General features: G+C 47.4%; 1 protein-coding gene across 4 annotated transcripts in view; it reads right to left on the bottom strand.

The window, feature by feature from the left end:
- Positions 1-6,444: 6,444 nt before the first annotated feature.
- Positions 6,445-24,602, bottom strand: part of LOC147009579 (uncharacterized) — a 72,037-nt gene continuing 53,879 nt past the window's right edge. For all 4 annotated transcript variants that reach the window (XM_085862212.1, XM_085862213.1, XM_085862211.1 and 1 more), the window contains 2 exons: positions 14,090-15,869; positions 6,445-6,613 (listed from right to left, as the gene is read on the bottom strand). In XM_085862212.1, coding sequence (XP_085718338.1) covers positions 14,326-15,869 — 1,544 coding nt within the window. In that variant the 3' untranslated portion in view covers positions 6,445-6,613; positions 14,090-14,325. The remainder of the gene's footprint in view (positions 6,614-14,089; positions 15,870-24,602) is intronic.

Raw genomic sequence — 24,602 nt, 5'->3', positions numbered from 1 at the left:
CCATTCCACCGGTCTATGAGAAAATAAACAGTTAAAATGGGAAAGATAACGACCGGAAACTTAACTTTGAGATCGTCAGCAGAGAGCCCCGAACGAGACCTGTCGACGCTCCAAACCCGGAACTGGAAAACAGTAGTGTTTTCTCAACTTGTTCTTTTAATCTTAACACTTTATTTGCTACTACCCTATTTGCAGCATCATTTATTTGTAATGCTTCTTCCTCCCACATCTCAACAGCTCTGAACACTTTGTTCGGGCTTCAACTTTCACTTGCCGGATGCCCGAGTCGAGATGATAAATTTCCCACGATTTCCCATTTTAACGAACCCCATCTTGGGAATGGATATGGGTCCCTTTGTGTCCATTCGTACCATAATTCTAATTGATCACATGACCTAGGTCCATAATTTTCGTACATTAACTCTGTGGCTATATTTGGGGGTGGGGCATTTTTATCCAACTTTGGTTTAACCACTTTATTTCCCATATTCCCTTGGTCCTTACGAGAGTATTCTTGGGCTGGGTCAGGTGTTTTCCGCCTGGGGTATTCTTGGGCTGGATCGGGTGTTTCTCACACCTTCCACTCCCTCACTCTCCCAATGGCACACCTCCCACTCCCTCAATCTCCCAACGGAGTGTTCTTGGGTTGGGTCAGGAGCCTTCACACCTTTCCCTTCCTTCAATCTCCCATCCAGACCCTGGTCCTCCTGGAGTGTTGTTGGGCTTCCCTCAATCTCCCAAAGTGGAGTGTTCTTGGGTTGCCCTCAATCTCCAAATGGACCCTTACCTTCCCGGGTACCCCCTTTTTGATGTGCACGAAACTCCTTCCCCCCCCCCTTGTTCGTTCGAGGCGAGGACAGACCACAGAGAGCAGCGAGCCCATGTCCCCATTGCGAGAAAGGAGGCAGCTTTTCTTACCTTGTTTTAAGCTGACCGGCTCTTTCCTCCTTTGTCTCACCAGGGAAGCTCGCCCCCTCCCCGGTCTGGCTCATCCCTGCTCATGCGCCAATTGTTGTAATCGCATGATGTCCACACTGATTGAGAACAAGTTCTGTCCACACCGATCTTGGTAGAGAAGAGTTTATTACACACCAAAAACACATGTGCATATGGAGAGAGGCTAGGAACACACAGCAGTCCGTCAAGCCCAGCTCTGCCAAGCTCAGTTTTAGCTCTGCCTTATATACAATTTTACTTTGACCCTTGCGTGACTGCCTGTCAGCAAGATTTATCTTGTGGTACACTCATTTACTATTTTGAGCACCTGTGGTGATTATGAAAGTAAAGGGTCACCCCTTTTCCCAGCTTATTTTCTACCAGTTTGACGTCTTCCCATGCTCAGTGATCGCCACTCGCATGTTGTTTTGCCCCAAGGGCTGGGAGGCCCAGCTGCGTGACATTCCACAAGCAATCCTTTTGCTGGTCGCAAAGCAATCCCTTTGACAGTGAAGAGATTAACAACAAGATTTAGCCTTTCCCTCTTTCCAAAGTGCAAAGATGTTAACAACAACACTGATGACTTGTTTGGGACACATAATATGCATATACATATATATATACATATACATATATCTTTTGCCCAATCTATGCAAGTATCTATGCAAGCAGAGCTCAAAAGTAATACATATATATATATATATATATATATATATATATATATATATATATATATATATATATATATATATATATATATATATATATATATATATACACACAGTGGGGAGAACAAGTATTTGATACACTGCCGATTTTGCAGGTTTTCCCACTTACAAAGCACGTCAAGGTCTGTAATTTTTATCATTGGTACACGTCAACTGTGAAAGACGGAGTCTAAAACAAAAATCCTGAAAATCACATTGTATGATTTAAAAAAAATTAATTTGCATTTTATTGCATGAAATAAGTATTTGATACATCAGAAAAACAGAACTTAATATTTGGTACAGAAACCTTTGTTTGCAATTACAGAGATCAGACGTTTCCTGTAGTACTTAACCAGGTTTGCACAGACTGCAGCAGGGATTTTGGCCCACTCCTCCATACAGACCTTCTCCAGATCCTTCAGGTTTCGGGGCTGTCGCTGGGCAACACAGACCTTCAGCTCCCTCCAAAGATTTTCCTTCAGCTCCCTCCAAAGATTTTCTATTGGGTTCAGGTCTGGAGAATGGCTAGGCCACTCCAAGACCTTGAGATGCTTCTTACGGAGCCACTCCTTAGTTGCCCTGGCTGTGTGTTTCGGGTCGTTGTCATGCCGGAAGACCCAGCCACGCCCCATCTTCAATGCTCTTGTTGAGGGAAGGAGGTTGTTGGCTAAGATCTCGTGATACATGGCCCCATCCATCCTCCCCTCAATATGGTGTAGTCGTCCTGTCCCCTTTGCAGAAAAGCATCCCCAAAGAATGATGTTTCCACCTCCAGGCTTCACGGTTGGGATGGTGTTATTGGGGTTGTACTCATCCTTCTTCTTCCTCCAAACATGGCGAGTGGAGTTTAACCCAAAAAGCTCTATTTTGGTCTCAGACCACATGACCTTCTCCCATTCCTCCTCTGGATCATCCAGATGGTCATTGGCAAACTTCAGACGGGCCTGGACATGCGCTGGCTTGAGCAGAGGGACCTTGCGTGCACTGCAGGATTTTAATCCATGACGGCATAGTGTGTTACTTATGGTTTTCTTTGATACCGTGGTCCCAGCTCTCTTCAGGTCATTGACCAGGTCCTGCCGTGTAGTTCTGGGCTGATGCCTCACCTTTCTCATGATCATTGAGGCTCCACGAGGTGAGATCTTGCATGGAGCCCCAGACCGAGGGAGATTGACTGTTATCTTGAACTTCTTCCATTTTCTAATAATTGCGCCAACAGTTGTTGCCTTCTCACCAAGCTGCTTGCCTATTGTCCTGTAGCCCATCCCAGCCTTGTGCAAGTCTACAATTTTGTCCCTGATATCCTTAGACAGCTCTCTGGTCTTGCCCATTGTGGAGAGGTTGGAGTCTGATTGATTGAATGTGGACAGCTGTCTTTTATGCAGATAACGAGTTCAAACAGGTGCAGTTAATACAGGTAATGAGTGGAGAATGGGAGGGCTTCTTAAAGACAAAACTAACAGGTCTGTGAGAGCTGGAATTCTTACTGGTTGGTAGATGATCAAATACTTATTTCATGCAATAAAATGCAAATTAATTATTTAAAAATCATACAATGTGATTTTCAGGATTTTTGTTTTAGACTCCGTCTTTCACAGTTGAAGTGTACCTATGATAAAAATTACAGACCTCTACGTGCTTTGTAAGTGGGAAAACCTGCAAAATCGGCAGTGTATCAAATACTTGTTCTCCCCACTGTACATATGTATATGTATATGTATATATTTATATATATATGTATGTATATATATATGTATATATATATATATATATATATATATATATATATATATATATATATATATATATATATATATATATATATATATATATATATATATATATATACATACACATATATTTCAATGAGATAAAGCGGATAAGATTTAGTAAGATACCATTTTATCTTGCTTGCGTATCATCGACATCACTATGGAGATCAAAAGACTGCAAAAAGAGATTTTACTGACAGTCAATTTGATTCCAGTGCAAGAGTAACACTTTCTTCTCTACTGTTAAAAACAAAGGATAACGAAATTGAGAATACATGAATATAATTAATTTTATTTCTTCCACACCCCCTCTCCACCTCCCTTCCATTCCTCCTCCTCTCTCCCTCCCATCCCTTTATCACCTCCCTCCCCCTCCTATCTGCAAAACAATGGGTTGTATTGTTGTAGTGCCGGGTTCGGTGGCGAGGACGACCGCGAGACGGAGCAGTTGGGTCGTCTCCCACCGAACACCGGAATTGAAGGTCGTCACTCCGGATAACTCCGAAGTCGACGGGTCGCTTAATGGACCGAGGATGGCAATATTTCTACCGCGCAGTTCGGGTCTTTTTGTCTGATTCCAATTCACCTAATTAGCCACGCGGTCTACCTACCGGGGAAGCCACACCCTCGGCCGGCTTTGTCTGAACTGAGTCGCTGTTACCGACTCGGATCCGGCATAACCGAGCGGGAGTTACCAAAGCCGTGCCGGTCCAAATAACAACTTACAGCACAATTGACCTCCCTAATTCTCAAGCCCGAACCATACTGGGTCAATGAAAGAAAGCACAGCCAACGAACTGGAACATTTAACAGTTATTTATTTACAAAGTAAGAGGGAGGGAAACACAGAGCAGACTTAACAACGAATAAGAATGCAGGCAAATATACAATGGAATCACTTAAACGATTTCTACTGTTCAGACTGGACACAGACAGACACACACACCCAAAAAGAAATGGACCTCGTGGGTCTTTATTCGGCCCTTCAGCTCGGGATGGAAGGCGAGCTGAGGGCCAGAGTCTGGCCGGGTACCTGGCAGCCTCGTGCGGTTTTACCTACTCCAACCCACCACGGTGAGACTCCAACCCACGACCCAGAATCCAACGAGCCCACGATCCTGGCTGCCACGAACGACGATACGAGCACCATGAACCACCTCCGCCACGAGCACCAAGGAACCCTGAAAAAGACCTCAGACCGCAAAAGACCGCTCGCCACCTTTACTATCCCTTCCCCAGGTGGGTGGAGGGATCCACTCTGAGGTAACTCGCCTCCGGATTAATCGGGGGGCGTCAGGCGATCAGTGTCCTCCCCTCATTGGGCGAGGCGAACATTCCATCTGGCTGGGGCGGGGTCGGCCCTGAGGTGATCTCACCCCCGATTGGATGAGGGGAACATTCCATCTTGCTGTGTCGGAGTCGGCTCTGAGGTGATCTCACCCCCGATTATGTCCATGGCCTCGAACACGTGTTATGGCGCCGTGGGAGTGGAGGGGATTGATATGGAAAACTAACGAGAAAGAAACTCGCAGTGCACATGAAATTCCCATTAGACATAGGGGAGGAATTCTAACTATCCACATTTTCTTAATGAAATAACAACTTTGGGTCAACTGAATGTGTGAATGTGAATGGTTTCCAGATTCGTAACAGTATTTGGTAGTTGCCCAATAAATATTGTCAAGATACATTCGAATCTTTGGGAGAAAGGAGGATGCTGCTTGCTTTGTGTTCTTCTGCTGGGATCTTGAACGTCATTCTCATCTAGGTGTGCTTGATGCAGGCCCCATTTCAGGTAGACGCTTGCAGTGCTCTCCTGCCACATCCTCATCTTTTCACGATCAATGTACTTCAGAGGGAAGGAGAAAACCTGTAAGCTGGTTCTTTCTCAAATACAGCTGTGAGCTGTAACACTCATTCAACAGTGATGCTTATCCATATTCAGTTTCCAGTCTCTCAATTTAGATTGTTAACCAGAAGGGAGAAAGCTAAATGTGTACAAATGCAGAAACAGTTCTGTCGAATGGTCTACCCCCATCACTGAACATGGCATTACCTGCAATGTGATGGCACTCAACTCTCCATTCATCATTTTGCCTTTTCTATATGCCTTCCAAACCAAACCTGGATCACTGCTCACCATGATCCATACATGGTCCACACACGAAGCCTCTGGATACTTTGCATGTCTTCTTACTTTGGGTGTTCGTGAAACACATGTTTAGCATAGCTCAAAATAAATTGATGCAATGTGTTTTTGTTTATGCTTTGCTGTTATTTAACAATAGCAAATACCACCCGTCACTTTGCTGACAGGATTACTAAGAGAGGGAGCAGAGAGATGAGGGGGAGAGACAGAGAGGGTGTGGAGGGGGAGAAAGAGAGGGAAGGTTGGGGGGGAGGGAGAGAGGAGCAGGTAGGAGGAAGGGGAGAGAGAGAGAGAGAGACAGACAGCAAATAAGACTTAGGCTTACCTTGCCGTGTTTAACCCCTCGGGGATCTTTGACTGGTCAAGGGTTAAACATGACCATCACCGCCGCGCCTCAACACAAAGCGCCATTTCCTGTGTGTTTTGTATTTTACGGCGATGGCCCCGTTTCACACAGGAGCGACAGAGGTTTCATCGGCATTAACTGTTTTCTCCTGAACCATAGTACGGACAACCGGCTGAAGTATAACACAATGACTGTGAGATCGCAAGTACGGGAGGGCAGAATGCAGTCAATGTTGCTGTGTTTGCTTCTGGTGTTGCTCTTTGCTGTTGCAGAGTTTCTGCTGCTCTGGATTTTGTTATTCCAAGTGTTTTTGACATTTATGTATACTTCTACTGTATCTTCCTGTCCTGCCTCCATTTTTTTTTTCCGTAGGTGTGTCTTCTTGTGCCTTCCTCCTTCTTCTGTCTTCCTCCTTCTTCTGTCATCCTCCTTCTTCTGTCATCCTCCTTCTTCTGCCTTCCTCCTTCTTCTGTCTTCCTCCTTCTTCTGTCTTCCTCCTTCTTCTGTCTTCCTCCTTCTTCTGTCTTCCTCCTTCTTCTGTCTTCCTCCTTCTTCTGTCTTCCTCCTTCTTCTGTCTTCCTCCTTCTTCTGTCTTCCTCCTTCTTCTTGACTGTCAACAATGTATGAGGAGGTTCAGGAGGAGCATGCATTTGGGTCAGCCAAGCCTTGTTACTGTTGCAACATATTCCTGGGGCTTCTCCTGTCCATTTAATTGCATCACACAGAAAGAGAAAGAGAGAGAGAGAGAGAGAGAGAGAGAGAGAGAGAGAGAGAGAGAGAGAGAGAGAGAGAGAGAGAGAGAGAGAGAGAGAGAGAAAAGTTAGCAAAGAGAAAACGTTATGCTTTAAGAACAACACACACATGCACACACTTGGCCGATATTGGAAATTTTATGGTAATCGGCAAATTGGAGTCAGTGTGATTACCGACTCCAGTACATACTGTTTCCAACCCAAAAACCTTGAGTATCTTTCACCCTTGTTTTGGAGGAATTTCAATTTTAAAAAATTTTAAAACGACGTTGCCTTTCAACATTTCAAGATGTGCCTAAACATTATTATTTATAAACTGCTGCCAATCATGTGATGGGTAAAAAAAAAAAAAAAATTGGCTCTGCAATTTAGAAAACATGTTAATGCAGAAAACGGCTCGGAAATCATGTGTTATCAGCTTTAAAACTCACAAAGAAAATGTGAGATCAGGTTGTTGTAGAAAAGGAAGGATTTTATGTCAACTGTAATGATGGATTCCATGACCTTACTTATACTCTATTGGAAGCAAACAATGAGGGTAATTAAAAGGATCTGTTTTGCACTATTTTTGTGTATTGCAGTGATGTCGGTTAACTTCCAGGTTGATGGAAACTGACCCAGGGAGAATGATTAAGTAAACAGAGAAGAAAGAGGATGAGCAAGAGCAGCAGAGCAGGATTTTTGGACATGTATGTACTGACGCTGTTTGGGCCTGTCGCAGAATAGTGCAGCAGATTACTGAAATAATCTTTCACTTGGTGGTACAAGCACCAAATTTGGTATACATGTGCTCCAGGACCGATTCTCTCAGAAAAGTACGTTACCCACGTTGAAAAACAAAATGGCCGCCATTTTTCAAGATGGCCACCATTTGAAGTGGTTTGAATCTGTGTTTGAGCTAAATTTTGATGGAATAATGCTATTTTAACATTCTATGCATCGAAATATGTTTTTGAGTTAGAAAAATCCATTTCTGCACTTACAAAATCGTAATTATTGAAAACTAAGACGATATGGCCGGAATTAAATGACGACAGGCTCTTTTAGCGCTACATTTTGCAAAAAGAAAAAAAATGAAGAATAATATAGCATATACAGCAGGAAATTAATATCTTTTGATTCACATGGTGGATTAGTCAATCATTTAGTCCTCACATTTGCATGCACACAACTGTGTACACTTGAGACTGAAGCGATAGCATTTACACCGCCCTCGGCATTCCGTGTTGCAGCCACATTTTGTTAACTGCTGACAACTCTTGGCAATGGGTGGAAGGGTCGTCCAAAAGACTTGCCAGACCTCACCATCTTTCTGCCACCCCCAGTTAGCAGGGCTTTCAGTTTGCATTTTGCACACTGTTGCCTGGCCCCATATGCAGCCTGCTTGGTAGGCAGACCATTTGACATGCTGTATGAGAGCTGCGCTTGTTGGTGGAATGGCATCATAAGACCTTTGCTTCCGAGCGAACAAGTCCAGTCTTGCCTCATCAACTTTGTCCATAGTGCTGTTCTTGTCATACATGGTGATGACAAACTTCTCAAGGACGTTGTAGTCTGCATTTTCCACGACTGGTGGGTACTGACTTAACTTCTTGAAGATGTTAGTCACTTGAGGGTAAACCTCCCATGCCTGCCATGGAGTTTTTTTTTTTGCCTTTTCCGCGAAAAGCTGACAGTATATCACAGCCAGTGAAGACATGAAAGAACAGCATGCCACTGGATTTGTCTGGGCCAAGATTCGCCACCATGTCATGAATTGGCAACCACTTGATGAACTGACCCTGGCCAAATTCAACCCACAGCATTTCCATGCCTGCGTCTTGGAGGGTAGCAAAAACACTGACAAAAAAACACTGATTCATATGTAACTTTGCCTTTGGGAGGAGAAGGGTTCTTTGTTGTGAAGAACACAGGATAGACATTTGTATATGAGTCGGGGATTTCTGGGACTTTCTTTACTTTGGTATTCTTAATTAGAATTGGTTCCCGTACTTCTCCTTGATTTCCTGATGTTGTATGTTGAAAGATGGATATGCTGGTTCCATGGAATGATGTGGTCGCCATTGTGGAAGAGGGATTATGGTCGTTGTTATCCATCGCAGATGTGCTGAAAAGACCTTTCCTCAGTTTGGGAGGACAAACCACACCTTCCTCTACATATCTGGCGACAGCTGCATCTCCCAGCTGAGCTGATATGTCGAGTACTCGATCATATGGAACACTGAGACCATGGTCATGGAGCATTTCTACTAGGTGCCTCTTTCTTGTCTTAGCATGAAGTCATCCCTATGTAGACCGGAAATGGGGTTTCTCTGTCTCTGGAATGCCTGTGTGTGGCAGCACCTTCTTTGTATTTGGCAAAGCAGTTGTATTGAAGGAGCTGAGCCATTGCCAGGTCAGTTGTAGTTGCCCCAAACCTCAGTTGAGACTTTATGTCTGCTCCATGCTCAATCATGCAGACAAATTGGAGCAAAGCTGGAGGTAATGAATCGTATACTGAAGTCTCGTGAAGATTGCCCTCATATTTACATTTGTGATCAAGCATGTGCCTACGCAATATCTTGGCAGCTTTGGCGAGAATGATGGCATCAGAGTAGGTTGATGCTTCTGACATGACAGGACCTACATCCTTCTTGAATGTCAGATAAACATCACGTCCATCCTTGTAGGTTTCCAATGCAGGTATCTCTGCCAAAAGCTTTTCTTTCAGTCTGGTAGAGTTCACATCAGGTATATCTGTTCCAAATTGTTCAAGTCTTTCCTTGTAAAGACTCACCAAGTTAGCAAGTCGAAACAAAACAGGCCCATCACTGCTGTTTCTTGTCTCAATGACATACTGTAGGTAAGAAGTTCAGAGAACACCAAAGGGAAGACTTCCTTTTCTTGGGATGACTGGACTTTTTCTTTGTTCTTGGCTGCAATATGTGCCCTCTCTCTATGATACAGAGCTGTTAAGCAAGAGTAGTGGTATTTCAGTTCCAGGGCAACCACATCTCCACCGCTCAAGACAGCTAAAAGCTTGCCATCATTAAGATTGCGAGCACATTCATTAAGCCTCTCATTTAGCTGCATGGTCATGGCTTGTCGCAACTTTGACTTTGGTTGTATCTTTTCACATAGGAAACACCGTTGCACTTCCATGCTAGTTCTTTGCATTTTGAGTGTCCTTCTCCTGGATCATTTTGAATTTCAGCTGCTCTTTTAGTGGCACGCTCAAGTTTATAGCTGTCAAACATTTTGCGACAATTTTGGTGGGACTTGGCACTATTTTTCCTCAGTGTATCCTCAATACCACCTCCTTCATCCATTCTGGATGGGTCGAACCTGATCGGTAACTGGTGGATTGCCTGAAATTGTGGTAGGTTTTTTGCTATCATGGAATAACCATCAGAACTACACTCATAACGGGTTGGGGGAGACTTCAACTCTTCTTTTGTATCGGTCTGACAGAGGCAACACTTCCTCCAGTCAGTTTTAGGAGTACAACTCAACGGATTAATTATTAGTGGACATATTGAACAGGTTAAGGCCGAGGGTTTATCCTTTTACCACCTAACCATACAAAATACAGAAGCACATTGAGATATGGGATACAACTAGGTTCATACATACAAATGCCCTACACCTAGCCCGATCATTCATCCAGTGCCATTTAAGTCCCGTGCGATCTGTACACCTTCCGGGTAACTGAAGCCCCGTTACCCTTGGCTCGGCTCTCCCACACTAGCACATCCTGTCAATTCAGGCACGGCCATCTAATAGTGTAATACTACAACTAGCTATACTTCTAGCTGAAATATATACAGGGACTTATTAGATAGCATTTGGGACACTCAAGTATACTACAAACTACAGTTTAGGTTAGTTAACTCCAGCTACAAGTAGTACACTATAAGCCGACACTGAACCCCATGCTGAGTCTCACAGCAGTGATGTCACCAGTGTGCCCTGGTTGTGCTTTAACATCACTCTTATTCACATAATGTAATAGAGCTTGACCGCATCACCTCAATACATGATCACAGATGTTGCCCAGCAATATCTGTGATCATTTTGTAAGACAGCTACAAAAGTACTGATTTTAAGTCATGCAATGGCCGCCATCTTGAAAACTGGTAACCATTTTCGAATATTAGTGCCAAAATATATTTCTCCAGTCAAAATACAATCTATTTAACATTTGGATCAATAGCATGTTCCTATTTATAGACGTTTAGCACTGAAAACCCTTTTTCCTATTTTATGAGACGGCCATCTTGAAAAATGGCGGCCATTTTGTTTTTCAACGTGGGTAATGTACTTTTCTGAGAGAATGGGTCCTGGAGCACATGTATACCAAATTTGGAGCTTGTGCCATCAACTGAAAGATTCTTGTGGGATACTGACTTAATCTGCCCCACTAGAATCAAAGTCGAGGTTTTAGACCATGTAAAAAGGAGTTTAGTTTTTCACTTTTGTGACCCACCTCTGGTATCGAACTGAATTTTTGCATGAAGGAAGTTTAAATATTTCTTAAAAAGAGAATTCAACACAAATTCCTGGAGACTTCCGGTTCCGGTTCTTGAGCGACGGTGGCGGTTCTTCTTCAGGATCTCTGCTGACTTTCTCAAAGATAAGTTTTCCGGTCATTTTTGTCACGTTTATATTGCCATTTTGTTATTTCTGTGTTTACTGTGTGTTTCTAGTTCGGTCTTGTGTTAAAACTTGTGTGATTCGTGAAGTTTTCGGCGTCTTTTCATATCGGGTTTCCTTGAGGCCTACCCTTCTTCCTGTTTGTGTGCACGATTGTGTTAAATTGTATTTTCTCCTTATTACCATCAGTTTATATTTTCTCCACTTTTCCCTCCACCCTCGTTCTATCCCTCTCAACTATACTCTGTTTCATGTCTTAAAATAAAATAAAAAAACACCCCTTTCCCCTCACATTATACCCCACGTAACCACGTGACTCCCTGTACCGACTCTTCTTCCTCCATATTTTGCCGATCTACCATCTACTACTTTTGCCAACCCACATTCACCATACACCTTCACTATTTTTTTTCTTCAACCTTTCCTTTACCTAATCTTACCTAATCTTTAAAAATATATATACATATATATTGCTGCGGTTCTTGGAACCGCATGCATACAACAGATAGGTGTCCCGAGACAGTTATGCCATTCATATACGTGTAGATAGACCCCTTCCTTTTGTTTAGTGGGAAGACAAGGGAGTGTGTTGCGATGGTCTAATAGTTAGGTTATTAAATCATTTTTCCCTTTTTATTTAATCCCCACTTCTTTTCTTTCCCGAAACCAAAATCCCGACGTGCACTTTGGGCTTGACTAGCGCTTTGAGCCTCCTCCGCGACGTGTGCTTTGGGTTGGACTAGCGCTTTGACTAGTCAAGTTGGCACACGTGCAAGTTGGCAGAGACGCGGGAGATAGAGGGTGAATTGGACGGGGTTAAAAACGAGCACACACACGGAGTTAGTGGAGGATAATGGGGGTGAGCTGGCAGAACGTGTAGGGACCCGGTACGAGCAGCTGGATAGCCTCCTTCGGGAATGGAGGGAGACGCTATTCTCCCTTGAAGCTGATCTCAACCAGGTGGGTTCGGTCGTGCTTTGCGAGGTCGAGGGGAGGAGTGCTGCAAACGGGTGCACGTGGAGCTTGGGGGTATAGAGACCCCAGAACCCCTTGTGGTAGCGCGAGTCCCCAGCATGAATGTCCCGGTGTGTGTGGTTACGAGTGTTGTCCCGGTGTGTGTGGTGCAAGGTGTGAGTGTGACCGAGTGTATGGGTGAAGCCCCGCGTGTGCCAGAAGCCCCGTGTGTGAGTGGTGTGGTGGCAAGTATGCCGGAGAGCGTGCTTCCCAGCACGCCGTGTGTGAAAGGGGCACCACAGGTGGAAGAGACCACGTGGGCGCAGGAAACGGCACACGTGTGCGAACAGCCGTGTGGTTGTGAGGCACGGTGTGTAAGTGAGACACCGCAGGCGAGTGCCCCCGCATGTGTGAGTGGTATGGTTTGTGTGAGGGAAATGGCACGAGTGAGTGAACGGCCGAGTGCAAGGGAGACCATGTGTGTGACAGAGCGGTATGTGAGGGAGATGACGGTCGGCATGCGGGAGCACGCAGCCGCGTCTCCCGGTGTGAGTGTGATGGAGTGGAGTCAGCGTCGTAACACGCAGGTGTGCGTGGGTCGAATGCTGACGACGACTGCGACAATTGAGAGACAGGGGCCGGGTAGCGGCCGTAGTTGGATTGGGGACCGCGCCGGGTTCACCCAGCAGCAAGCGCGAGGTCGGGGCCGTGCAACGCACGAGGCCCCACGTGCTCGCTTGCGGGAGTGAAGCCCGGTCTGGAAACGAGCGCGGTGAATGTTGCCGATCCCGCGACGGACAAAGTTTAGGCAGGTAAACGGATCTTTCTTTCTTTTCCTTCCTTTGCTTTTTGTATAAATGTGTGTGTTGGTGCCTGTCCGACAAGTAGAACTGCGTAAGTGTTGCCGTGTGTCGGTCGTAGTCCGTTGTAGCTCTGCATTTGCTTTTGTTGCATGACTGTTTTAACTGTTATATGTGTATTTTTGACTGTATGGCTGTATATACATGCTTGTCTGTGTGTGTGTGAATAAAATGCTTGCTTGTTGAACTGTTCCCACTCTGCTTCGTCTCTTTTCCCTTTTTTATTGAGCCTCCATCTTGCATCACGTAAGGGGTTCGTAGTTGGGTGCAACATCCCGGTAATTAATCGGAACCGTCAAGGCCGACGATAACACCGCTCGGTTATCACTGTAGCACGGAACGGACCGCTTAGGCGGTTCGTGTCCGGAGTCGGCCTGTGGCGTGGTACGATCGCCCGGTCGACCATTTGCGCAGGTACTTAGGTGGATCGAATTTGGCGAGCAACCCTATCCTGCGCAGGTGGGCAATTGGCACGATCATGGTGAGGTTAAACCCCCACCCGTGACTATCTCCCGGCATTGTTCCGAGAGGGTCACGACTGAATTGTCCGTCCGGTGGGCGACGTCCCGCGATTCGAGTTACGTGGCCGTTCGCACGCCGGCGGGCGCGAATTCGCAACAATATATATCTATATACATATATATATATATATATATATATATATATATATATATATATATATATATATATATATATATATATATATATATATATATATATATATATTGTTTTGGCCCCGTCTCTCAGTGATGAAGAAGCACTTTAAAGATACGAGTAGCCGAATCTAGATTTTCATCAAAATCTCATAATTTAGTCCTTGTCGCACACCCAACTTGTCAACAAAATTTCATCGGCATCCATCCACAACTTTATGAGATATCCTACTCAGACAAACAGACAGGGGTGTAAACATAACCTCCGTCCACCTTTGGTGGTGGAGGGAGGTAACGAGTGAGAATTTCAATCAGTAAAGGTTACCTTGTCATATTCAGTGATGTCTCCCGTTCATTTTTCTCTGCTGCTGCATCATTTATTACCCCCAGATACAACATGCCACTTGCGGCGTTCTGGGTGCCAGTGCTGCCTGATTCCTCGGGGCAGCCGGTGTCACCACATAGATCCCTCTGAGCATGGGTACAACCTGCAGTCTTATTCAGCCTGCTGACCTCAATGAGCCTTTGGAGCCTGCAGTTCCGAGGAGCCAGGGCTGCCTGCTATCGCCAGTAAGGTTTTGCAGCCCACTGAGATAGTTCAGCCCGCTGCTCTCGGGAGGCCAATGCAGCCCGCTGCCCTCGGGAGGCCAGTGCAGCCCGCTGCCCTCGGGAGACCAGTGCTGCCCGCTGCCCTCGGGAGGCCAGTGCTGCCCGCTGCCCTCGGGAGGCCGATGCAGCCCACCGCCCTCGGGAGGCCCGTGCAGCCCGCCGCCCTCGGGAGGTCCGTGCAGCCCACAGCCCTCGGGAGGCCCGTGCAGCCCACTGCCCTCGGGAAGGCGGTGCCCACTGCTCTTGGGGAGCCAGTGAAGCCCGCTGCCCTGGGGGAGCCGATGCAGCCAGCTGCCCTGGGGGAGCCGATGCAGCCAGCTGCCCTGGGAGAGCCGATGCAGTCAACTGCCTTCGGGGAGCCAGTGCAGCCCGCTGCGCTGGGGGAGCCGATGCAACCAGCTGCCCCGGGAGAGCCGATTCAGTCAGCGGCCTTCGGGGAGCTGGTGCAGCCCTCTGCTCTCGGGGAGCCAGTGCCGCCCTCTGCTCTTGGGGAGCCAGTGCAGCCCTCTGCTCTTGGGGAGCCAGTGCAGCCCTCTGCTCTTGGGGAGCCAGTGCAGCCCTCTGCTCTTGGGGAGCCAGTGCAGCCCTCTGCTCTAGGGGAGCCAGTGCAGCCCTCTGCTCTAGGGGAGCCAGTGCAGCCCTCTGCTCTAGGGGAGCCAGTGCAGCCCTCTGCTCTCGGGGAGCCAGTGCAGCCCTCTGCTCTCGGGGAGCCAGTGCAGCCCTCTGCTCTCGGGGAGCCAGTGCAGCCCTCTGCTCTCGGGGAGCCAGTGCAGCCCTCTGCTCTCGGGGAGCCAGTGCAGCCCTCTGCTCCCGGGGAACCAGTGCAGCGTGCTGCCCTGGGGGAGCCGATGAGGCCAGCTGCCCTGGGAGAGCCGATGCAGTCAGCTGCCTTCGGGGAGCCGGTGCAGCCCGCTGCTCTCGGGAAGCCGGTGCAGCCTGCTGCTCTCGGGGAGCCAGTGCAGCCCTCTGCTCTCGGGGAGCCAGTGCAGCCCTCTGCTCTCGGGGAGCCAGTGCAGCCCTCTGCTCCCGGGGAACCAGTGCAGCGTGCTGCCCTGGGGGAGCCGATGAGGCCAGCTGCCCTGGGAGAGCCGATGCAGCCAGCTGCCTTCGGGGAGCCGGTGCAGCCCGCTGCTCTCGGGAAGCCGGTGCAGCCCGCTGCTCTCGGGGAGCCGGTGCAGCCCTCTGCTCTCGGGGAGCCGGTGCAGCCTTCTGCTCTCGGGGAGCCGGTGCAGCCTTCTGCTCTCGGGGAGCCGGTGCAGCCTTCTGCTCTCGGGGAGCCGGTGCAGCCTTCTGCTCTCGGGGAGCCGGTGCAGCTCGCTGCCCTCGGGGAGCCGATGTAGCCAGCTGCCCTGGGAGAGCCGATGCAGTCAGCTGCCTTCGGGGAGCCCGCTGCCCCTTCAGAGCGAATGCACCTTTCTGGCGTCTGGGTGGTGCTGTCGCATGTGGACTCTTCTGTCTGATGGATTCCATTGCTGCTGGATGCTGCTTTCCGAGTGCTGCAACAATCGGGGTTAATTTTCAAACATAGATTATGGATTTTTCCACAATTCTCAATGGAAAGAATATAAACATATTTAGACAATGTGAAAACAATTGTTAACTCAGTTTTACATGAGTTCTTACTTTGTATCTTATTAAACAAAAGTTCAAGGGTGTTTGTAGCAAGTTCAAATTAAGTAGAAGAGTAAATAGGTCAATGATGTTGAAGACTGAACAAAATTACATCAGCAAAATCCACATTAAAGCCGAAGCTGTCACTGATGACAACCATTGTGTGCCTTGGTGTAGTCAAACAAAAGAAGGCTTTTTTTAAAGGATAAGACAAAACTAAGCAAATCAACATGCAGGTAAAGCTCTGTCCCCCCTCATCCCTGTTTGGGCTCAGATGGAATCGGTGCTCATGTTATCATATCCTTCTCTGCTACTCTTGCTTCTCCTTTGTCTGTTCTTTTCAGCCTCTACTGCATTTGCTGCTTTCTTTCTGCGTGGAAGTCAGCACATATCATTGCCATCCTCGAGATGGGTACAAAGACAACTCCAGACCAGCAAGCTTGCTTTACCATAAGTAAAGTAAAGGATCCCTTGCATTGCTTCCAATGTCAAGTCTTTCATATTGTTAAAGTCTGATCTCTGACCAACATTTTGGATTTCGCACCAGTCACTCATTGCTGGGCATGTGCTGCTCCTCTCCCAGTAATAGTTGGAGGCCCCAAATCTCAAATAAGAAGGCAGGACCGTTTTTCCCTGGACATACCTCGGGCATTCGACATAACCTGGCAACTTCTCTGCTTGTGAAGCTGTCTGTGGCATATACAAGGCCACCTTCATTCCTGGGTTTCTAATTTCCTCCATTTATGTTGCTCTCAATTGAACCCTCTTCTCTCCCAGTGAAGCTTGGAGGACCCAAAGGTTGTGTGTTGTGTCCAGTCTTGTTCCTCTACAGACCAAATCTCTCCAATGATTTAGAGAACCCGATGTTCGTTTTTGCGGACTACATTGTCATATATTACCCCATCCCACTAACATCACTCTGCTAATCTAAGAATGATTAAATGCTCATATGACAAAAGGTGCATGTCTTTCAATACTGGAAAGTCAAACCAACCCACCTATCCATTTCAATGGTTAGCCACTGAAAAAGGTTCAGTCTCTTTAACTTACCACCAGTCATGACCTCTCCGAGGTCACCCACGAAGCAAATCTGGCCTCTAAATCCAGCCCCAGACTGGGGATCTTTCAACGTTCCAAGTCTTTCCTTGAATAATCAGAACTACTCATTTTCCACAAGTTATTTGTCTGAACCCAAGAGTGTACTGCTCTTCCTTCAAGGCTGGATCCCCAAGAGACCTGCTGCTCTCACATCACTGACAGGTCAGTGGCCTCTCTATGTTTTGAAAACCCCTTCTTTGATATTGCTTCCTCTGCTCTCTCTCAGGCTTCAGATCCTTCCCCCACAACTCCAAGATGTATGCGTTATTCCAGTTACACACTCTGAGTTAAATTTCCAAAATCCAGGCTGATTGCAAAGCTGAACTCTCTTGTGCCTTACTTCCCCTATATGTGTAACCACCTTGAAGATGCCGTGCATTCCCACTCTTCCCTCCAGAGATTCGAAGCAAGCAGTGTAGCACCATCTCTTATTATTCCCCAACCCAACACACAATCTTCATTACTCCTTTTTAAACAAACCTCCTGCATGGTCTTCATAAATATCTCTGTATATCTTTCATATTTTTATATCTATATCTATATATCTATATCTCTATATAATAACGTGAGGTCAATAAAAGTCGAAGTTTAGACGCCTCTTCACACGGACTTAAATACGGACAAAGGGAAAACAAAATAAAAAGAAAACCCTTCCTTTATATTTGTACTTAGCTTGGCCCAGAGCTGGTTTTTGTGAAACTTGGAATTGAGGCGCTTCCACCAGCACGTGCAGATGCACGCAAAATGGCGTCAGGCTGCTTCTCTCATAGCAGGACAAAACGTATCCCAGGCAATCCGTGAGCGGCACTCAACACCAAGGCTCAGAGACCCAGTGCAGCTCCTTCGTGCGTCGATCGTCCACACCGACCCAACCAAGAGCCAAAGGCCAGCGTCTTGCTTCACCACGTGAGCCAAATCGCCTCAACATGAATACAAGGATTGTGCCATCCTCTTCGTGCATCGAAGGAAAGCCAGCTGTATCGCCCTATTCTTACAGGCCATTTCCTAACTACTTTCTTTCTCGACCGCATGCGTTCCTTCCCTCAACACAACTCTGCCTCATCCATGTGCTCACCTTGAACTCCATTCTCCTCTGACTGACATCACCCCGAACCACCGTTTCCTCCTCCGGGGTCTGGCTTGCTCGCCCGAAAACTCAGGAATACGGGGCCTCCGCCAACTCCACTAGCTTCTGAGGTCACGCCCATCAATCATCAGCCTCAGGGGCGTGACTTCACCTGCCGTCACCCTTTGAGGCGGGGCTTCTGCCTGCTCAGCATGTTTGCGTGTTTCTCCTCATGGTTTTGGTTATAAAAACATAGGGAAAAGTCACAGGGAGGCAATTACCTACTTCGGAAGCATATTCTTAAACCCTAGCTAATTAACACGACACCACCCCCATGTGGTGACGCGTAACACTGAAGCTCACAGTTTCCCGACTTAATTGCATCGAGATGCCTCCTACACATCCACGAACCAGACTACTCAATTCAATGCTAAATTCCCAATGAAATTCCTCCATCTAACATATGTTGTTGTTCGTCTTTCGGCTGCTCCCGTTAGGGGTCGCCACAGCGGATCATCTGTTATGATCTGCACACTGATTTGGCATAGGTTTTACGCCGGATGCCCATCCTGACGCAACCCTGGTCGCCTCTTACGACACAGGGATAAGGATTGGGTTGCGCCATTATTCCGGGCTGCCCTACACCCTCTCATAGCACGGCCCAGCGCAGAGCTCCCGTCCTCAAGCTATCCTCCAACCCAAGCCTCCGAGTAGCCGGATTACAGGCGCACGCCACTATGCCCGGTTCCTCCATCTAACATATTGTTGTGGTTGACGAAATTCGCAAACCACCATTCAGGTCCCTTAGATGAGATATCTCTGTAAGTATATGTGTAGTTAGGCCCAAACCCGTTGTTTAGAGGGAATAAATGTCATTCATGCGGGCTGCGACCCTTCTAGATAGCCGTTTTTCTTTTACTATCTTTATTTTGGACCAGCTGCCATTACTACCACCACCAACCACGTCTCAACAGCCATCACACAACAACCACCAACCGCAACGCTGCTTCACAACAACAGCCACGACCTTTACAGTCACAACTCGCCCTCGCAACCATCGCATCACCGTCATTCCCACGCCGCTTGTGGGCACCGATACTGGACTCGTGCAGGGCGCGCACCGAGCAGGGGTGCAAAAGCGCCGGCCTTTCCGAAGAAAACGGATCAAAAACGACTCACGCCCACTTCTGTTCCGTCCTATCGGTGAGCGTGGGGCGATTTGGCCCCGCCTCCAGGGCGTTGGAGTGTGGTCGCTATATGCAAATTCATGGATCAAAAAGCATTCACGCCCACTTTTCCTCGGTCCAATGGGGAGCCAGTTAGAGGTGAAGGGTCGGAGGTAAAGGGTCAAAGGTGAAGGAGCGAGGCCACGGGGGATATAAACGACCGCGTTCGTCAGTCAAAGCAGTTGGCAGTTCGGTGAGTTGAGAGTGAAGAGTTCAAGAGTTAAGAGTTCGGAACCAGTTCGCAGTTAAGAGTTGTCGGTGGCGCTGGGAAGAAGTGGTAGTAGTCAGAGTGAAGAGGACGGAGCTGTGGAGAGGTGGCGGAGGCGAAGGCGGTCGAGGGGGTGCTCGCGTCGGAGTCAGGGAGCTGCGGAGGGAGAGGCCGGCGGCGCGACCGAGGTCGTGGTGGAGACGCTCGTCGCGGGACCCGAGACAGGGAGATATCCTCCTTTCCCCCGAGCATCAACAACCCCCTCCTGTTTCCCCCCGCGCTGAGATAGTGCGACAAGGGGGCCCCTTTCCCACCCCCTACCAGACACTGTCCGCGAGGCCCGCGGAGTTGGGGCGCCACCGCCACTTTGCGTCTCATCATCAGACGGGTAGGCCCGACGCGGTCTCGGCCCCAGGCCCGCCTCATCCTTGAGGGTGGTCCTTTTCTTTTGCTTTGGGTATAAGTGTTGTCGGCGCCGTCTGTGAAGTAAAATTGTATAAGTGTTGCCGTGTGCTCGGTAGTCGGATAGCTCTGCATTGTCTTCTTCTTTTATATTTGCTTTTTGTGTAATATTGTGTGTTTCTTCTCCTTTTACATTTGCTTTTGGTGTAATTGTATATGTGTGCTTTCCGTGTGCCATCGCGAAATAAATGTGAATTATGTTGAACTGTTTTCCCGTTTCGCTTCGTCTTTTCTTTCATTGAATCTCCATCTTACTTCACGTAAAGGGTTGGTAGTGGGCTGAATACGCCCGATAATTAATCGAACCGTCGAGGCCGACGATAACACCGCTCGGTTATCCCGATAGTACGGAACGGGTCGCTTAAAGTGGCCCGTGTCCGAAATCGACCTGCGGCGAGGTGCGATCGCCCGGTCTACCCTCCGTGTGGGTACTTAGGTAGGTCGAATTTGGCGAGCAACCCTATCCCACGCGGGGGGCCGATTGGCACGATCGTGGTGAGGCCGAAAGGTCCACCCGTGACTGGTTCCCGGCGTTAGTCCGAGAGGGTCACGACTGGATTGTCCGTCCGGTGGGCGACGTGCCGCGATTCGAGTTACGTGGCCGTTCGCACGCCGGCGGGCGCGAATCCTCAACAATATATATATATATATATATATATATATATATATATATATATATATATATATATATATATATATATATATATATATATATATATATATATATATATATATATCTTCTTCCTCTTTCGGCTTGCTCCCGTTAGGGGTCGCCACAGCGGATCAACCGTCTCCATTTCGCTCTATCCTTCACATCTTCCATTGACACTCCAACCACCCGCATGTCCGCCCTCATCGCATCCATGAACCTCTTCTTTGGCCTTCTTCTTCTCCTCCTGCCTGGCGGCTCCATCTTCAACATCCTTCTCCCGATATACTCCGTTTCCCTCCTGTGCACATGTCAAAACCATCTCAATCTCGCCTCTCTCACTTTGTCTCCAAACCGTCCGACCTGCGCTGTCCCTCTAATATACTCATTTCTTATCCTATCCATCCTCGTCACTCCCAACGAGAATCGCAGCATCTTTAACTCTGCCACCTCCAGCTCTGCTTCCTGTCTTATTGTTAGTGCCACCGCCTCCAAACCATACAACATAGCTGGTCTCTACCGTCTTGTATACTTTCCCCTTCACTCTTGCAGCTACCCTTCTGTCACAAATCACTCCTGCAACTCTTCTCCACCCACTCCATCCTGCCTGCACTCTCTTTTTCACTTCTCTCCCACACTCTCCGTTACTTTGGACAGTTGATCCCAAGTATTTAAACCAATCCACCTTCCCCACCTCAACTCTTTGCAACCGCACGATACCACCACCCCCTCTCATTTACGCACATGTACTCCGTCTTACTCCTACTGACTATCATTCCCCTTCTCTCCAGTGCGTACCTCCACCTCTCAAGGCTCGCTTCAGCCTGCTTCCTACTCTCCCTACAGATTATGATGTCATCCGTGAATATCATAGTCTATGGAGACTCCAGTCTGATCTCGTCCATCAACCTGTCCATCACCATTGCAAACAGGAAAGGGCTCAGAGTCGATCCTTGGTGCAATCCCACTTTAACCTTAAACCGGTCCGTCATTCCTACCGCACACCTCACCGCTGTCACACTGTCCTCATACATATCCTGCACGATCCTCACATACTTCTCCACCACTCCCGACTTCCTCATATAATACCACAGCTCCTCTCTTGGCACCCTATCATAAGCTTTCTCTAAATCCACAAACATACAATGTAACTTCTTCTGGCCTTCCCTATACTTCTCCATCAACATTCTCAAAGCAAACATCGCATCAGTGGTGCTCTTTCCTGGCATAAACCCATATTGCTGCTCACAGATAGTCACCTCTCCTCTCAACCGAGCTTCCACTACTCTTTCCCACAACTTCATGGTGTGGCTTAACAACTTTATCCCTCTGTAATTTCCACAGCTCTGCACATCACCCTTATTCTTGAAAATCGGAACCAGTACACATAATCTCCACTCCTCCGGCATCCTCTCACTTTCCAAGACTTTATTAAACAATCTGGTTAACAACCCCACTGCCATCTCTCCTAAGCACTTCCATGCCTCCACTGGTATACCATCTGGGCCAACCGCCTTTCCACTTTTCATCTTCTTCATAGCAGTCCTCACTTCATCCTTACTGATCCATCCCACTTCCAGATTCACTATCTCCACCTCTTCCAACCTTCTCTCTCTCTCATTTTCTTCATTCATCAGCTCCTCAAAGTACTCCATCCACCTTCTCAACACACTCTCCTCGCTCATCAGCATATTCCCATTTGCGTCCTTTAACACCCTAACCTGCAGCACATCCTTCCCAGCTCGGTCCCTCTGCCTTGCCAATCGGTATCAATCCTTTTCCCCTTCCTTTGTATCCAACTTCTCATACAGCTCGTCATATGCCTTTTCCTTGGCCTTTGCCACCTCTCTTTTTGCCTTTCGCCGCCACTCCTTGTACTCTTGCCGACTTTCTTCATCTCTCTGACTATCCCACTTCTTTTTCGCCAACCCCTTCTTCCTTATACTTTCCTGTACTTCCTCATTCCACCACCAAGTCTCCTTATCTTCCTTCCTCTGTCCAGATGTCACACCAAGTACCTTCCTAGCTATCTCCCTCACAACTTCTGCTGTCGTTGCCCAATCATCCCACCCATCTTTACCACTATCCAACGCCTGTCTCACCTCCTCCCTAAATTTCACGCAACCGTCTTCCTCCTTCAGCTTCCACCATCTGGTCCTTGGTTCAGCCCTCACTCGCTTCCTCAACCTCACCTCTAAAGTCATCCTACAGACCACCAATCGATGCTGTCGAGCTACACTCTCCCCTGCCACAACCTTACAGTCACTAATCTCTTTCAGGTTGCATCTCCTACTTAAGATGTAATCCACCTGTGTGCACTTTCCTCCACTCTTGTATGTCACCCTGTGTTCCTCCTTCTTCTTGAAATACATATTTACCACTGCCATTTCCATTCTTTTTGCAAACTCTACCACCATTTGCCCTTCCACATTTCTCTTGTTGAGACCGTACCTCCCCATCACCTCCTCATCCTCTTTATTCCCTTCCCTAACATGTCCATTGAAATCTGCTCCAATCACCACTCTTTCATCCTTGGATACATTCTCCACCACTTCATCTAACTCACTCCAGAAATCTTCTTTATACTCCATCTCACACCCCATATGTGGGGCATATGCACTGATGACATTCATCATCACCCCTTCAATTTCCAACTTCACACTCATCACTCGGTCAGACACTCTCCTCACCTCCAATACCCTCTTGACATAATCTTCCTTCAGGATTACCCCAACACCATTTCTCCTCCCATTCACACCAGGGTAGAACAGTTTGAAACCACCTCCAATGCTCCTCACCTTACTCCCCATCCACTTGGTCTCTTGTACACACTATGTCCACCTTTCTTCTCTCCATCATATCAGCCAACTCTCGCCCTTTGCCAGTCATCGTCCCAACATTCAGAGTTCCAACTCTCACCTCCACACTTCTACCCTTCCCCCTCTCCCACTGCCTCCGGACTCGCCTTCCCCGTCTCCTTCTCCTCCTTCGCCCAGCAGTAGCACAATTTCCACTGGTACCCTGCTGACCACCGGTACCGGTGGCGGTCGTTGGTAACCCGGGCCTCGACCGATCCGGTATGGAAATTCGTTTTGTTGTCTGCATAATGATTTGGCATAGGTTTTTACGCCGGATGCCCTTCCTGACGCAACCCTGGTCGCCTCTTACGACACACAGGGATATGGTACACCTATTCTAACCGGGGCATACACCGGGCCCAGTACAACTGGTACTCATTTCGCCGACCTCGGAAGGATGGCAGGCTGAGTCAATCCCCTGGTGCTTTCAACTTGGTTTTTTATATATACATATACATATATATATATATATATATATATATATATATATATATATATACATACATATATATATTAATTCAGTGTCCCAACGGGGCTTGAACTCAGGACCTTTTGGGTCCTAAGCCACTGCCCTACCACTGCACCAACACCAGGCTCTAATATATATATATATATATATATATATATATATATATATATATATATATATATATATACATATATACATATATACATATATACATATATACATATATACATATATACATACATACATATACACATATATATATACATACATACATACATACATACATATACATACATACATATACATACATATATATCTTCTTCTTTCGGCTAGCTCCCGTTTGGGGTCGCCACAGCGGATCAACCGTCTCCATTTCGCTAACCCCCGACCGATCCGGTGTGGAAATTCGTTTTGTTGTCCGCATAATGATTTGGCATAGGTTTTTACGCCGGATGCCCTTCCTGACGCAACCCTGGTCGCCTCTTACGACACACAGGGATATGGTACACCTATTCTAACCAGGGCATACACCGGGCCCAGTACAACTGGTACTCATTTCACCGACCTCGGAAGGATGGCAGA

This window comes from Eptatretus burgeri, chromosome 17, assembly GCF_056783735.1.
Source record: "Eptatretus burgeri isolate ZD-2024b chromosome 17, Ebu_testis_v1, whole genome shotgun sequence".
In the NCBI taxonomy this organism is placed as follows: domain Eukaryota; kingdom Metazoa; phylum Chordata; class Myxini; order Myxiniformes; family Myxinidae; genus Eptatretus; species Eptatretus burgeri.
The sequence above is the reverse complement of the archived record's forward strand: the minus strand, read 5'-3'. Positions and strand labels throughout refer to the sequence as shown.